This window comes from Pteropus vampyrus, unplaced genomic scaffold, assembly GCF_000151845.1.
Source record: "Pteropus vampyrus isolate Shadow unplaced genomic scaffold, Pvam_2.0 Scaffold61, whole genome shotgun sequence".
Lineage (NCBI taxonomy): Eukaryota > Metazoa > Chordata > Mammalia > Chiroptera > Pteropodidae > Pteropus > Pteropus vampyrus.
Window position 1 is genome coordinate 377735 of NW_011888842.1, and position 17209 is coordinate 394943.

Genomic DNA, 17209 nt, shown 5'->3' on the forward strand with positions numbered 1-17209 from the left:
GAGCGCTTTTGCCCCAGGCACTGCGCTAAAAGCTTTCTGTGCCTTTTCTCCTTGCCTTGAAACAACCGCAGCAGATGGTGGGTACTTTTATCATCCCTGGTTAACAGATGAGAAAACTTGACATTCAGCCGAGGTTAGGTAACTCGACAAAGGGCATGCAGTTAGTAACTGCTAAAGCTAGGATTTTAACCTGAAGCTGTCTGGCACCAGAGTCTCACTCTTAACACTTACTGGGTACTAACTACTTCCCTCGGTGACACAGGGTGTCCCATAGGTCATAGTGCATTTGAAGCTTGAATAACTAACTACAGGAGCATCAATGCTGCAGACTTACAAAATGCATTTGAAAGTTGAGTTATTTGATTCTCTTTTATACTTACTTAGCTTTGTGATTTTGCTCATACATTTAAAATTTTTGGTTTTAGTCAGCATTTTTCATCTTTAATCAGAAGGCTGGAGACCAAACATTTTTTCAAAATTTATTATTCAAAACTCTCAAAACTAAATGTGCCTTAAAAATTTAATAATTCAACTTTCAAAAGATGTTTTTTGAATGTTTATAGGATTTGTACTTCTGAAGTTATTTAAGCTTAAAATTGTACTAAAACTTCTAAGGTATTCTTCAGGTGCATGGATGGAAGTCTCCAAAGCCAGCGATCGAGGCTGAGGGGCCAGCTGGCAGGAGCTGTTTTCGGGGAGGTGCCCGGGGTAGGGGGTCTAGGGATGAGGGAGGGGATGTGAACAGGAGCCTTCGATTTTTAGATTTTTTTAACCCCTTTCCTGCCATCACCTTTGCTGCATGCCGAAATCTCAGCAAAGCTAAAAATAGTTCTTGGCTAAAAATAGCCAGTCCTGCCACCCTGTGTACAGAGCCTTCTTCCCTCCCTCCTTTCTTCCCTCCCAGCAATTTGCTGACTTGTTTTCTCCTCCTTCCCCTGGTGCTGTCATGGTAACGGGGGAGGCCAGTCACAAATAACTGGGTCTGGCTTCCTGCCTGGGCCAGCCCCAGAGGCCACCCCTTACAGACACATGCCCCTTTCACGGGATCCCTGTCTGGGTTGGCCAGGAGGTATATTTTTTTTTCACTCCCTGTCCTGGTCCCTCCCATTTCCTGGCTCCTCCTGTCTGAGTCCCAGCCCAGCCTATGCCTGGGTGTCCAGTCCTCCGGCTGGGATCTCAGTGACTGCTCAGCTGCAGCCGGTACCGTTGCTGCCCGCCTTCCGCCCGGTCGGGGTGGGAGACAGGAGCCCAGGGGTGCTTCCTGCATACCTTCCCGGGCCCCAGGGTGGGGCGGCCCTGCAGAGATGCTCCGAGGCATGTACCTCACGCGCAATGGGAACCTACAGAGGCGACACACAATGAAGGAGTAGGTGCCCCTCGTCGCAGTCCGCGGCCTCCCTGCCCTGAATTTTCAGGGGTGAGTGCCAGGCTGACCGACTCTCTTCTCTGCTTCTGTCCCCCAGAGCCAAGGACATGAAGAACAAGCTGGGTATCTTCAGGCGGCGGAACGAGTCCCCCGGGGCCCAGCCAGCGGGCAAGGCAGACAAAGTGATGAAGTCATTCAAGTAGGTCTTCCTGAACACCCCGGGAACCTTCAGGCACTCACTGGTCCCCAGGGGGACAGGGCTGGTGGTAGGGTTAAGGGATAAGGGGTGCTGCTGGCTTGATCCAGCTCAGGGTTGGATGGAGGCCCTCATAGAGGGAGCCTGGTATCTGCAAGCAGCAGCCCTCGGAGCGGGGAACAGCTGCTCTGGGAAAGCCTGCCAGGTAGGGGTGGAGGTGGAGGCTATAAGTGATGCTGGCCCCAAGAAAGGGGGTGGGCCACCCTCCTGGGTTCCCCCATTTGAGCTCAGCCACTGCCTCGGCCAAGGGCAGCTGAGGGAGGCTGCTGAGACCTAGCCACCTCACTTTCCCAGAGCCTCTTGGTGTCTTCTCTGTGCCCTCACTGTCCCATTTGCCTCCCTACTTAGGCCCACCTCAGAGGAAGCCCTCAAGTGGGGCGAGTCCTTGGAGAAGCTGCTGCTTCACAAATGTAAGTCGGGGCCAGCTGGCCCGTTCTTCCTCCTTGTGTGTTCTCTCTCTCTCTCCTACTCTCCTCTCCCAGGCCAGGGAGTACGACTGGTCCTGGAAGGGTCGTCTTCATCCTCATTTTCTTCCCTGAGCCTAGTCAAGTGTCACTGCTGTTGGATGAAGCTGAGCCCAGGCTGAGGCCCTTGGTTTGCCTTGGAGCCGGCTTCTGCCAGCCCCTCCCTGTCCATGGGAGCTGGCACTGCCTGCCTGCTAGAGGCCGTTGGGACCTGTGTGCTCAGACCCACGTTCCCAGAATAACAATAAACATTCCCATGAACTGAGGACTTAAGCTGGGCCAAATGTGCCCACCATCTCATGGGCAGGATCCCCTCCGATCCTCACAGGGATCCAGGAGACAGGCTGATGATCCCCATTTTACAGATGAGGAAACTGAGGCACAGATAGGAAGAGATCTGGCCAAAGCCCACAAAGAGGCAATGGGAGGGGTGTGACCTCACTCCAGGGCCACTGGCTCTTGGGAACAGGTTATCTTACTAAGCTCCCGTCGTCTGTACCCTAAAGGCTCCGGGAGGGTAAGCTGGGGGTCCTGAGGGCCAGATGGGCTTGTTCTGCCTCTCACCCAAGGTCTGGTCTTCTCCTCACAGATGGGCTAGCGGTGTTCCAGGCCTTCCTTCGCACTGAATTTAGTGAGGAGAACCTGGAATTCTGGCTGGCATGCGAGGACTTCAAGAAGGTCAAGTCACAGTCCAAGATGGCAGCCAAGGCCAAGAAGATCTTTGCCGAATATATCGCAATCCAGGCGTGCAAGGAGGTAAGACCTTTGGCTGGGTCTTCAGGCCCTTGTCCCTGTGCCCAGTGGCCTCAGTGATTGGTGGTGCATGGCAGCCTCAAGGAGGAGCTCAGGAAGGGGAGTAGCCAGAGTGAATCTTAGCGGCTATGTGCCCAGGGTGGAAAGGAAGCAAGCTGGGGCCTTGGGAAGAGCTGAATTCCACTGATAACAAAAAGGGCCTGTTGAAGTGCTAATCTCTTTATGAATGTGCTCTCATATTTAACCCTCATGACAACCTGTAAAATAGGTTTTATTATCTTCATTTTTAAAATGAGGAAGGTTTCAGAGAGTCTAATCATAGTAGCTAACATCTATTGAGTGCTCACTGGGCGTAGGTGCTGTGTGCAAAGTCACAGGGATGATCTATCGATTTAATCCCTGTCTATTTAATATGGTTGATTTTGCTTAATTTGTACGACTCTTTGAAGAATGTACTGTTATTCCTAATCTATAGATGACACAAGCGAGGCTCAGAGCACTTACACGATTTGCTCAAAGCTGCACGCCTGGGTTCAGCACTACTGAGATTTGAACCAAGGCACCACCTAGAGGTGGTGTTTTCAGGCCCTACAGTAAGTGACTAAGCCAGGACTTGAGTCTGCTGGCCTGAGGGCCTCCACTCTGAATCTTAAGATGTAGAGCAGAAGGGCTTGGAGGCGAGAGACTTGGATAGGTCCTGCCCCCACCCCTAGTCCCCAGGGTCGGCCCCCTGCAGCCCTGACCGTGCTGCCTCTGCCCTTGCAGGTAAACCTGGACTCGTACACACGGGAACACACCAAGGACAACCTGCAGAGCGTCACTCGGGGTTGCTTCGATCTGGCGCAAAAACGCATCTTCGGGCTCATGGAAAAGGACTCGTACCCACGCTTCCTCCGCTCAGACCTCTACCTGGACCTCATTAACCAGAAGAAGATGAGTCCTCCGCTTTAGGGGCCGCTGGGATAGAGCTCAGCATTCACACCAGGCGGGCTGGGCCCCCTCCCACGTCTCCCTCTCCCCTGCAACAGAGGGGGCAGCGAAGCCCCCGGAGGCTGCGTCTCCGGGCAGACAGATGGACATTTGGATGAGAGGCCTGGACCAGCAGAGGTTCAGGCCATTGGAGGAGAGAAGGACCGGCCCTGCTGGGTCCCCACTGCCCCGGTACGAGGGGGCCCAAGGGCCCCGGCAGGTCAGGGGCCCTGGCTGAGCCGGATCTGGAGCTGCTGCTCCCTGCTGCGGAGACCTTGCGTTGACCAAGTTCCTTAAAGAACTGGCTGGTGGGGCAGGGGCAAGGGCCGGGCTCTGGGGCGCTCCAGGGGCGCCGCTGGGGCTCACGGCTCAGACCCCGGCCTCGAGTTTTATTTATTTAAACAGTAGTAAGATGCTTGGCACGTCGTCCTATAATAGGAAACCTTTGCCTCATCAGTTTTCCTAATTTACAAGTGCAATATTTTAACCAACGCCTTGTGAACAGCCACCTTGCAGAGAAGGTGGACATCGTTTTCTAGTTTCAGGAGATTTGCTGGTCCCAGGCACTAGTGGCAGGCAGCTGGGCCTTCTGGACTGATGAGGCCTGGAGGGGTGGGTGCTGCAGTCCGACCTCGCATGGAAATCTGGCACCCCCGAGTGAGGTGTCCCTCAGGAGCTCTGGGAAAGCATGATACCCTCAGACCACACAGCAGCCGATTTCTGGAGCAAATAAAAGGCCTGTGTTACTTCTCGTTCTTGACCCTTTCTGTGCGTTCCTGGTTTGAGGCTTTCCAGGGTGGGAAGGGTTGGTGGTTCTGCTGTTGGTCCAGCTTTTCCTCTCCAGTCATCACCTGCCTCCCATCCTGGAGCCTCCCTAGATGTGACACTCTGGCGAGAGCTGCTCCCTTGACAACCGCTGCCTCTGTGCCAGGTGTGCTGCCATGCCTGTTCCATTTATCCTCTCATCTCAGCAAGCCTGGGAGGCGGGGTTATCCCCATTTTACAAGTGAAGAGAGTGAAGCACAGGCAGGTAAGGTGAGTTGTCCAAGGTCACACAGCTGGCAAGTGGCAGAGACAGGGTTCAGCCTAAGTCCGACTGGATCTCTGTCTTCTACCAGCTACGTGACAGAATCCTAACTTGGCCACTAACTGGCTATGTGACCTTCAGCAAGTTCCTTCACCTCTTTGTCCTTCCATGCCCTGAGATTCTAGTGGAACTTGCAGGTGGCACAGGAATGATTGGTAGATGTGGACGGGGCCAAAATCTGGCAGGGGATTGGCTCCAGAAGGGCAGGCTCACGGAGGCCTTTAGGACAGAAGGAGCAGCTGGGGACATGATGGGGTAGGGTTCACAGACAGTTCCTCTGTGGCTCTGGGGAAGGATTCTCCCTCTGTTCCTAACAGGAGATGCAGATGTAGGAAAGGCCTGGTCCAAGGCCACAGGTGAGGGCAGGCCCTGGACCACTTTTCTGGAGGGTGGAAGAGAGCCCAGAACCCAGGCCAGGCTGACACCAAAGCTGCTCCTGATGATTATGCAGGGAACCTGCCAGGGACCGGGGCCAGGGGCCAGGGCATCGCCTGGAGTGGGGACTGGCTTAGCTGGGCTGACTTAGACAAAGCTGGATAGAGTTTGTGCAAGAGGGGCTGGGCCCCATTTCCTTGAATCTTATTCGCTGCCTGGGGTCCTGGGTTCAGGTCTGCCCACTGGGGCCTTGAAGATGCAGAGGACATGGGCTGTGCAGCCACTCTCCTCCCTGCTTCCCTTCGCTGATCTCCGGTGAGCAAAGCTACTGCCATGTTCCCTTACAAGGAGAGCATCAGAAATGGTGGTCTCTGGAGGCCTAACCTGGGGCCAGGCATACAGTAGGTGCTCAGTACATGTTGCAGCCTTTTTCCCTAGCGCCCGAGTATGAGCATCTCCAAGAATGAGGCTGGCTCCTCTTCCGAGCACAGGACCTGGGCAGTGAGCACTATTTGGCTGTGTAAACAGTGAAGGATTTTCCCACCTGTGGAACTGCCAGTGCCTGGAAGAGGCTGGACAGGGAGGGAACAGAGGTGCGCTCCTAATTGGGAGCGAGGGCACCTTCTGCTTGGAGGGACACTCGGCCCGCAAGGAGACTCACCTTCCCCTTTCTTTGTTCCAGGGGTTTAGACCCCTCCAGGCCGTCCACCTTCCCACCCTAAAGTGGCCATTAAAACCAAAGTCCAGGAGAACAAAGTCAGGCAGATGGAATTCCCATTTCGAGGGCCCCGTTGCCTGGTTTCCATTTCTCACGCCCTGGTCCCTTGACCTCAGACGGGCTTGGGCTACTCTGGAGAGCAGATCAGAAAGCCTCCTGGATCCTCCTGCCCTGGGCCCCGCCTGGGCTCCTGGAGGCCCCTCTCAAAAAGTGGGCGGGTCCCCATTTTTCTTTCAGAGGTGAGGAAGGACCAGGCTCCTTGGTCTCTGGTAACCCCAGGCTGGTCAGTGTGGGATCTGAGAGCTGTGAGGTCAGTATGCCCAGCTCCCTCCCCATCCCACAGGTGGGAAGACTGAGGTGGAGGGAGCGGAACAGCTCCCCTGTGAGGTGAGAGGCCCAGAGCCTGGAGTCAGGCTCTAGAATTCGGCTCCTGGCTCCACCACTAACTACTAGCTGCAAATCTTTGAATCGATCATATAACCTCAGTTTTTTCATCTGTTAATTGTGCATATTGGCAGCTACCCCAGCGTTGTGATGACTGAGCCAGGTCAGGCCTATGGCAAGTTTAGCCCGGTCCCTGGCACAGGAATGTACTCCTTCGACTTGAGCTGCTGCTAGTGACATCCTTATTCATGGTCACAGGGTGGTGGCAAAGCTCATTCTCCAGTCGCCCAGGCCCAGGCTCTACCCTATCAGAGTGGACAAGGAGCCTTTAGTCTCAGACCCTATGTCCTTATCCTTCCAGGAACGGTTTTGCTGGAGGACAAAGCCAGCCTTTTCCAGGGAGTAATTCAGAACAGGCTGTCCTGCGCCACTGCCCGGTCTTGGCCTGGATGGGTGCAGTTGGGGTCAGCTGGCAAATACAGCATGAAGCAAGGAAAGGGGAGAGGGCACAGCAGTGCCACTTGGCTGGGTGCCAGTGGGAGGGGATTCAGCGTTGGCCTGCCTGTGCCAACTTCAGCCGACTCTTCATGCTCTTGGCCTCTTGGCCTGGCTTGGGGCAGATATGACCTCCCAGACTCTCCATCTGGTCCAAACTGTTGCCTGGTGCTTGGGGCCCTTCTTGGGTTTCTGCTTGCATCTCTTCTGTAAACAGGGAGCTCATTATCTCTGGAGACAGCTCAGGAGGGCTTAGGAGCCTCTAAAGAGTTCTAAAGGTCTTTCTCTAGGAAGTCAGGATCCTGGGGTGGGGGTGGGGCGATGCAGGCAGGTCAGCCCCATCCTCAGGCTTTAATCCTCCCTCCTCCCTTCACTCTCACCAGACTCCTCCGAGCTCCTTACCCCCACCTCCAAGCCTTGCTCCCTGGTCCCTTGGCTTACTGCCCCCTCTCTGTGGGTTCCTCTCACTGACATCCTACCCTAGCAAGCTTCTCTGATTCACCCCACCCCCCAAACCCTGCCTGAGGCCCTGCCTCTCCCACAGTGCTCTCAAGCCCTCAAGCAACAGCCCTTGGGCCTCAGAGGAGCCATCCCTGTACCTTCGTTTTGCTTATAGTCAGTAACATCTGGGAAACATCTGGCTTTGCCTGTCCTCTCTCTGGCCCAGCAGGCGGGAGGGAAGGGGGTACCCTGGGCCCCGCCGCCACTGAGGTGTCCCTCCTTTGGGTTGGAGGAGGTGGTATGTGGATGAGGAAGAGCTACTGGGCTGATCTGGGGCTGCTCAAAGAGGGAATGGCTGGGATAAGGGAGGGCAGTGCCAGTCGCAGATACAAAATAATAGCTGTGGCCCCACCCAGCAAGTGTCTCATGCCTTAGCTCCATCGGTCCCCACAACGGGCCTGGGGAAGATCTGAAGTGTTGTGTTCATTTTACAAGTGAGGAAGTTCAGGTTCAGAGAAAGTGGACAAGAATGCTGTGGCTGAGCAGGCACTGGGGCCCCGCTCCCTAGCTGCCAGGCAGCTTCGCCTCCAGCCAGTCTGAGAGATTCAGTGGCTTGGATGGGGGGCTCTCACCACAGGTTCTCCTTGGCTTGAGGGCAGAGCTTTTTTAAAGAAGGCCAAGGACTCGGGGAAGCTGAAGTATGTGGAGATATTAGGTCCCGAGTTAAATCTCAGTTCTCAGTACAGCTCTATGATAAGTTGCTGCTTTACCTCTCTGAGCCTCAGTCATCTCATCTATAAAACGGGAATAATAATCCACCTCATGAGATTCACATGGACTCAGTGAAATAATGAATATGTGTAAACACTCAGCACAGGGCCGTGCACAGAGGGGGTGCCCCACATAGGGATAGAGGGAGGGAGGCCTGGGGCTGTGACTGAGACATCCGAGAGGTGAGATCCGGTCAAACCCCAACCAGCCGTGCAGGAGGAAGCCACCCCTGCATCTACCTCATAGTTTTTGAAAAGAGATATCCAATGACTCAGCGACAAGAGCAGGGCCCCGAGAAGGTGGAGTTGGGTCTCCAGCCCCATACGGGCTCAGCAGGGTCCTACCTGCCATTACAGGAGGAACTGAATATCACCTACACTGTCAGACCGCTGGCCTGCCCCCCAGATCTCTCCCAAACCCTCCTGTGACCTTGGATGAGGCTCCTCCTCCTTCCTGTTGGTTCCTTCTGGAAAACAAGGAAAATCAAGCTTTTCCTCCTGTCTGAAGACCTTGAGAAGGGGCAGATGGTGCTTTGTGAGGTGGAAGGGGCTGGGATCCAGGCCAAATGTGTTTCTGCATGTGAAGGGTGTGTGTGTGTGTGTGTGTGTGTGTACATGAGTTGTTAGGACTCTGAAAACACTTTAGCCACTCCCCCAAAGGACTGAAGGGCCTATTTGGATGGAGTGGTCTATTTACCACCTGCCCAGAATCTGTATGGTTCATGCCCCTTGGGACACTGTCTTCCATGTCCTCAGGCCAGGCAGAGCTGAGGAAGGATCTGCTGGTTATTTATAAACTCCTTCCCTTGCGGTAAAGTCCTCACCCCAACCTATCTCTGCCACACATTCCGAGACACAGAGCGGAGGCCAGAGAAGCCCCTGGGTAGGGAGTCGGGGAGAGGCTCAGTTGCACCCTGGGGAAGACATAAAAATGTGAAGGGGATGGAAAAGGCAAAGCCGATGGTCTCTGAGCCGGGAAGAAGGAACCCAGCACCCAGGTGCGGTTCTGCAGCCAATTTGTGGCAAGTCCCTCCCATCACTGAGTCTCACATTCCTCATCCGAAAAATGGGTTGGGATGTGCAAAGTTCTTTCCAGGAGCCAGCTGACTCTGTAGTTGCTTTTCCCACTGTTCTCGTAGCGGGAACTGGCTCTATTCCCGGAGTCTGTCTACTGCAAGGCAGTGGAGGACAGTGACTGGGGAGCATGGGCTTTGGAGGCTGACAGACCTGGGTTCGAGTCCAGGTTCAGATGCTTATTCACTGTGTGACCTTAGGCAAGTCACTTAGCCTCTCTGAGCCACTGTGCCCTCATTTATAAAGAGGAGATAATAGTTTCCACTAATAGCGTTGTCGTGAAGAATCAAAACAGGCGATAAGCTCTGCGTACAGCCCTTCTGGTCTGCCTTCAGGTCCCCAAATGCACCACACTTCCTTCCATCTCAAGGCCTTTGTATGTGTACTTCCCTTCACCTACAACACTCTTTATCCCTCTCTCTTAGTTATTAATGAGAATGACAATGATGAGAATAGCTAACCTTTATTGAGCGCTTAGTGTTTGCCAGGCACTGCGCTGAGTACTTGACTGACATTTTCTTATTTTCTGCTCATAACAACCCCATGAGTTAAGAGCTGGCATTATGAACCCCTAGAGCGTAGTGTTCTGAGGACAGACTCTGGACAGGTTGCTTGGGGGTAACTCCCAGCTCTTGCCCCTTGACCTGAGGCAAGTCGCTTCACTTTCCAGGCCTTGGTTCACCCATCTGTACATGAGGATAGGAATAGTACCTGTACCATAAGATAACTATAATGAGAACTAAAAGAGTTAATACCTGTAAAGTGCTTGGAACAGTGCCTGGCACATTGTAAATGCTGTATACGTGTTTTATTAACTAAATCTCTGTTTCTCAGACAAGAAAACTGAAGCGCAGAGGGATTGGACCTCGCTCAAGTTTATACAGGGACATGAGGGAGATGGGATTTGAACCCAGCCTGGTTGGCTTCAGAGCCCATGCTCTTGGGAGTTAGGCTATATTTTTTCCATTTCTCCTCAGAGCTCAGTTGAGATGTCACTTCCCTTGGGAAGCCTTCCCTGATAGCCCTTACTAGAGAAGAGCCCCTGCTGACTTGTCACAAAGCGCTTTGTGTCATAGATTGTAATTACTTGTACATACGTGTTCATTTCATTATTGTTTGTCTCTTCTTCTCAACTATAAAGTCCTTGAGGGCAGGGACCACGTATATCAAGCTCTTTATTGTTTCCCCAGCATTAATACATTTGCCTGATACGTAGTAAATGCTTAATACTTAATAAATACTTATGTAGTGGATGGAAGGCATATAGTGCTTAGCAAATTGGTTGCACAGGATAAGCTCATGAAAAAGGGTAGCTTAGCACAGATAAGAAGTCGCTATTGTAAGAAAAGATTGAGTTCTGTTTTGGCAGAAAACATAAGATAGAAGTTCGTATCTCTCTCACATAAAGGAAATTCAGATATAAGCAGCCTGGAGCTGGAATAGTATCTATATCACCAAAAGAAACCCTAATTCCTTCTAATTTGTTGCTTTGCCAGCCTCAAAATGTAGATTCCACCTCATGTCCAATATGACTGCTTGAGCTCCAGCCATCACTTCTGCATTCCAATCTATGGGAAGAATAAAGTGGCTAAGAAAGAGGGGGCAAAGGCGAATGTCAGTTATTTCTCAGAGAAGGTGTTCAGAAACTGTCACATGACTTTCCCTTACATCCTATTGATCAGAACTTAGTCACATGGCCACTCATTACGAGAGGCTGGAAATATAGTCTTAATCCAGATAGGCGCATGACCAGATAAAAATCAAAACTACTCTTACTCCCGGGTAACAGAAGGGTAAAACAGATGTTGAAGGACAACTAGCTGTCTCTGCCACTGTTACCAATGACAGAAATCCATTCTCTAAGGGCTGTGGATAGGAGGGGAGGCAAAGGGCATTTACGGTTAACTCTTGTCACACTAGTGCTGCAAAACAAACCCTCCAAAGCTCAGTGGCTTAACACAATAATCACGTGTTCTACAGGGCAGCGGAGTCACCCAGTGCAGGAGGAGCCAGCTGGACTTGGCTCCTCCCTGTGGACCGGGCTCGGGATGGCTCCATGTGACCCTTCCCCCGGGCAGAAAGTTCAGCACCTACTCGGGGAAACTTCTCACAGAAGTGGAAGTGGTTTTTAATTTTGAAATAATTATATATGCACAGGAAATTGCAAAGATAGTAAGCTATATGCCATGTACCCTTCACCTAGTTTCCCCCAATAGTTAATGTCTTACATTTTGATATTTGTTTCTGATATCGAAACCAGAATCTGACAGTGGTCCCATGTGCTTGGATAGTTCTATGTTATCTATATTATGTGTAGATTATGGAACCACTACCGCAATTAAGACAGAGAACTATTTTACCACAAAACTCTCCCTGACAGTTTCTTATAGTCACACCCATTTCCCACCTCAACATCCCTAATCCCCGGCAACCACTAATCTTCTCTCCAGCTATATAATTTTGTCATTTTAAGAATGTTATATAAATGGAATCATGCAGTATGTGACCATATGAGATTTTCTTCTCTTGTCATCATGCCCTCGAGATCCAACCCAGTCGTGTGTGTCGGCAGATCGGTCCTGGTTATTTTTGAGTTGTGTTCTGTGGTATAAATGTGCAACAAACAGTTAGTTTCACCATTCATTTGCTGAGGGACATTTTGGTTGTTTCTAGTTCTTGGCTTTTACGTATAAAGCTGTTATGAAAAATTACCTAGAGAGTTTTATGTGGAAACAAGTTTCGTTTATTTGGAATAAATGTCTAGGAGTGCAATTGCTGTGTCGTGTGGTAAATTTATGTTTAATTTTTAAGAAACGGCCAAAGTACCATTCAGAGTAGCTGTTTCTCTGCATCCTTGCCAGTGTTTAAAGTTGCCCCTCTGTTCTATTTATTTTATCTGTTCTAATAGGTGTGAGGTGAGAGCTCATCGGGTTCTTAATTTGCATTTCCCTAGTGACTAGTGATAGTGGACATATTTCATGTACTTACTTGCCATCTGTATGTCCTCTTTGATGAAATGTCTCTTCATATCTTTTGACCATTTTCTATTAGAGTGTTTACTTTTTTACTGTTGAGTTTGGAAGCACTTTATGTAGTCTATGTATAAATCCTTTGTCAGGTATGTGATTTGCAAATAATTTCTCTCGGCCTGCAGCTTGTCTTTTTGTCTTCCTAATGTGTCTTTTGCAAAGTAAATCCTTTTTCATTTTGATCAAGTCCAACTTATATATATTTTTTCTTTTATGGATCATGCTTTCAGTGTTATGTCTAAAAACTTTTCACCAATCCTTGGGTCCTGAAGATTTTCTCCTATGTTTTTTTTCTCAGTGTTTTATAGTTTCACATTTAAATCTATGGTCCTTTTTAAGTTAATTTGTGTGTAAGATGTGAGGCTTAGGTTGAGTTTGTTTTTTTGCATAAGAAGTCCAATTGTTCCACTACTATTTGTTGAAAAGACTATCCTTCATCCATTGAATTGTTTTTTAAAAACCCAACTTTATTGAGCTGTAACCACACATTGTATAATTTACCTATTTGAAATGTACAATCAAATGGTTTTTAGTATATTTGCAAAGGTGTACGACCATCAACAAAATCAATTTTAGAACATTTTCATCAACCCCTAAAAAACTCCATACCTATTAGTAGTCATTTCTTTCTCTATACCCCAACTTTCCCAGCCTTGGGCAACCACTAATCTACTTTCTGTCTCTATAGATTTGCCTATTCTGAACATTTTGTACAAATGGAACACTATGTGGTCCTTTGCTGGCTTCGTTCACTTAGCATAATGCTTTCAAGTTTCATCATGTTGTAGCATGTGTCAGTACTTCATTCCTTTTTATTGCCTGATAATGTTTCATTGTGTATATCCCATTTCAAATACCACATCTTATTCATTCATTCATCAGTTAATGGACGTTTGAGTTGTTCCTGCTTTTCAGCTATTATGAATAATGTTGCTATGAACGTTCATGTACAAGTTTTTGTGAGGACATATGTTTTCACTTCTCTTGGGTAGATACCTAGGTGTGGAATTGCTGAGGCACAAACAAACTCTAGGTTTAACCTTTTGAGGAACTGCCAAACTGCACCATTTGGCATCACCACTGGCAGTGTGTGAGGGCTCCAATCTCTCCACATCTTCACCAGCTCTTGTTATAACGTGTTTTCTATTATAGCCATCCTAGTGATTATAAAGTATTATCATTGAATTGCTTTTGTACCTTTATCAAAAATCAGTTAGCCATACCTGTATGGGTCTATTTCTAGATTCTCTATTCTGTTCTGTTGATCTGTGTTTCTATCCCTCCACCAAAGCCCCACGGTCATGATTATTGTAGCTGTATTATTGTAAGTCTTAAAATTAGGTCCCACCTTATTCTTTTTTTCAAAATGGTTTTAACTATTCTAGTTCCTTTGACGTTCTGTGTAAATAATTTTGGGATAATCTTGCCTAATCTATAAAAAGTCTTCCTAAGATTTTAATAGTAATTGCATTAAACCTATATTTCAATGTATGGAGAACTGGTATCCTTACTATGCTGAATATTTCAATTCATGAACATGGTATATCTCTCCATTCATTTAGATATTTGATTACTTTCATCAGCACTTTGTAGTTTTCTGCATACAAATCTTGTTTTGTTAGATTTACACTTAAGTATTTTATTTTATTTTTTAGTAATTGTAAATGATGTTCTATTTTTAATTTCAGTTTCCACATGTTCATTGCTAGCACAGAGAAATACACTGTGTTTTCGTATGTTGATCTTATAGCCTGTGACCTTGCTGAACTCATTTAATAGTTCTAGGAGATTTTTTGTAGATGTCATGGATTTTTCTACATAAATATCATGTCATCTGCAAATAGATGCAATTTTATATTTCCTTTTCTGAACTGTGTGTCATTTATTTCACTTCTTTGCCTTAGTGAGCTTCAGTCTTTCATCAGTAAGTATGATATTAGCTGTCAGTTTTTGGTATATGTTATTTATTTATTTATTTAGGAAGCTATTTACTTAGTTATTTTATTTATATAGCATGTTTATTTATATATTTATATTTACAAAATGTTTATATAGGAAGTTTCCTTTTTATTATAGGGAGTTGCCCTTGATTTCAAAATTTTTGACAATTTTTATAAATGAGTGTTGAATTTTATTAATTTTTTTTGCATCAATTAATATGATCATATAGCTCTTCTACTTTAGCCTGTGAGTATGGTGATTACACTGATTGATTTTCAAATATTGATTCAGTCTTGCATCCCTGGAATAAACTACATTTGATAATGGTGTATAATTTTTAATGTTTCTGAATTCTATTTGCTAATATTTTGTTAAGGATTTTTGCATCATTTACATGAGGGATATTGGTTTGTAGTTGCTTTTTGTTTATTCGTGTATTTATTTATTCATTTTTTAAGTCTACAGCACCTGGTCTTCTTAGGTGTTCTCCCATCCAAGTACTAACCAGGCCTGACCCTGCTTAGCTTCCAAGATCAGATGGGATCGGGTATGTTCAGGTGTTTATTTATTTATTTTTCTTGTGCTGTCTTTCTTTGTGTGGCTTAGGTATCAAGATAACACTGGCTTCCTAAAATAAAGTGCTCCCTCCTCTTCTATTTTCCAAAAGAGATTGTGTAGAACTGTTGTAAATTTTTCTTTCAGATGCAAGTGTGTTTTAAGCCTGTTTAAAACTTGTCTGCTAATATCTCATTGGCCAAAACAAGTCATGTGGCTGTTCCTGATGTCAAGGGTGGGAAGAATGATCTATCTCCAACAGGCAGAACTGTAAGCTCACAAGGCAAAGGGAGCAGGTGAGAGAGGGGTGAAGAACTGGGACCAAGGAGACCATTGCAGAGGCCTTGGGAGGCGAGCTCTTCACTCCAGGCTGCAAGCACCCACAGGCCAGTGCAAGCTGGCCTTCCTGGAACCCACGTCTGCCTGACTGGACCTTCCCAAGTGGGGCTTTGGGATGCTGCCTGTGCAATATAGACACCCTCAGTTTAAGCACAGCTTATAAACAAAACCCCCAGTGTACAAATTGTACAAGGCCTTCCTTACAGAATTATCAGAGATTAAATTCCCAGGCTCTGAGTTTAAAAAATAGGATTTAATCTATTCAGTTTGATTGATTCCCATTTTTCCAACAATTTCATTCACCATCGTTTCTGTGGGTGACAACTGTGCTTGTGTCCGTGAGGGATTCAGAGAAGGATAGAATCTGGCCCCCAAAGACCTCTGCAACCTCATGCTCCTCACTGGCTGCTCTCTGCCTGGAACACCCTTCCTGCCACCTCTTCACCTGGCTATCTCCTCTTTAACCTTCGAGACTCAGGGGCAGTGTACACAGACCTTTGGCTGATGTTTCAAGTCAAGAAGAAGGCCCTTCCTTGGGTTGCCCCAGCATTGTGCTCAGGCGACTTAACCCCAGAGTTGCCTCTTCACTTGTCTGCTTCTCTCCTAGACTGTGAACCCCTCAAGGGCCGGAGCTGAGTGGCCATCAATGTTTCCAGCACCCAGGCCAGAGCGGGTGCTTAAAAGCTCACAGTTGAAGGCCTGAATAGCTGCAGGCTGATTTTGGTGTTCACGGCCCACAAGCAGAGCCTCTGGCGTCTACCTGATGTGCCTCTGGTGAGACACTCCCTTCCTGAGGCCTGGAGGGGCACACTAAAGGCAGCTCTCTCAGTCCTCACCGGCTCTCGGCTCCTCCCTCAGGGCTGTGACTACTCCTTAGGGAGGAGTGCTCAGAGGAGGCCCTGGAAGGAGGTGATGGGACCCACCCCATGCAAGGCACCTCCTTGAAGATCAGGAAAGCCTTGCCTGGCATTCAGGGCCCTGTTCTACTGAACCCAAGTGTCCCTCGAGGGCTCACTTTCTGTCCGACCAGGTAGACTTTCCAAAGCCTCTCATTGTTCTGTTCAGCCTCATCCCTCATCTCTTTGCTTCTGCTGTTCCTACCACCTGGCATGCCTTCTCCTTTGCTTTGCCAGTTAGGGCCTGTTCTTCCAGGCGCTTCCTCCAGACCCGCCACAGACCAAGTCTGAATGTCTGTACCAAGGCTCTGCCCTCAGGGAATTATAGCTGGCCTTGAATTTTCCACTAAATATTTTCCGGGTGTGAGTTTGCACTCTCCCCTGAGAGTGATCTGGGAGCTGGCCAAGCTGGACTTCCTCCAGAGTAGTGGCCAGGAAGAATGGAGCAGCTCCTGACCCCTGGAGTGAGATAAGCAGCTGGACCCCAACACTCCACTGGGGCTATTTTTAGCAGCTGGTTCCCGGCAGGCCTGGCCTGGTTCAGGCCTGGAGGGAGAACAATGGGCCATTGAGCCTTATCCAGCCCCAAACCCTGTGAGGCCGGCACTGACAATGTGTGTGTTGGGGACCAAGGGCCGTGCTCAGAGGCAGGGGACTAAGGTTGCCTGCCCCACATGCTGACCAGCAGGAAAAGCTTCTATCATGAGCTTTTTGTTAGATTTCCTGTGGGGCGAGGTGCTGGGCTGGCAGGGTGATTCCAGAAGCCTGGACTCATTAGAAGCAGCATCATCACCGCCACCATTTTTAGAGCTCTTTTTGCGGGCCAGACACATGTCCTGTCTCACATTTGTCAGTCTCATTGTACAGATGTGGAAACTAAGGCCCCACCTCAGAGAGGTCAGGAACTTGCTCACACACACAGCAAGCAAGAGGAACCATCAGGATTCAAACCTAGATCCTCAGTCTCCTTCCAGAGGGCAAAACACTGTAGAACCTTCCTAGTCTTGAGAGAGGCTTCCCCTCTCAGGTCTTCCCTGGGACCTGTGGGCTTCGGTCTCTCCTCTCTAACGGCTCTGACTTCATGAATGAACTTGGGCTCATCACTTGCCTTCCCTGGGCCTTGGTTCACTCATCTGTAAAGTGGAGGGGAGCCTTTCTTTCAGGGCTGCTGAAGGTGGAACCAGAGGCCAGGTACAACGGCCCATCACAGATGGGGCAGGGGACGGAATGGGGAGGAGATTTGTACGGACCATTGAGCCTCCTCCCTTCCCAGCATTTGATGATTTAAAGAGCCCAC

At 48.8% G+C, this 17209-nt stretch overlaps 1 protein-coding gene across 9 annotated transcripts in view; it reads left to right on the forward strand.

Annotated features, from left to right (window-relative positions):
- The window catches only part of RGS3 (regulator of G protein signaling 3), a 118845-nt gene extending 114285 nt beyond the window's left edge, over positions 1-4560 (forward strand). For 7 of the 9 annotated variants that reach the window (XM_023531072.1, XM_023531070.1, XM_023531071.1 and 4 more), the window contains 3 exons: positions 1971-2032; positions 2676-2842; positions 3605-4560. In XM_023531072.1, coding sequence (XP_023386840.1) covers positions 1971-2032; positions 2676-2842; positions 3605-3790 — 415 coding nt within the window. In that variant the 3' untranslated portion in view covers positions 3791-4560. Of the gene's footprint in view, positions 1-1152; positions 1367-1463; positions 1566-1970; positions 2033-2675; positions 2843-3604 lie in introns of those variants that run through there. The other 2 variants (XM_023531074.1, XM_023531075.1) reach the window with 2 other exon arrangements.
- The last annotated feature ends 12649 nt before the right edge of the window (positions 4561-17209 follow it).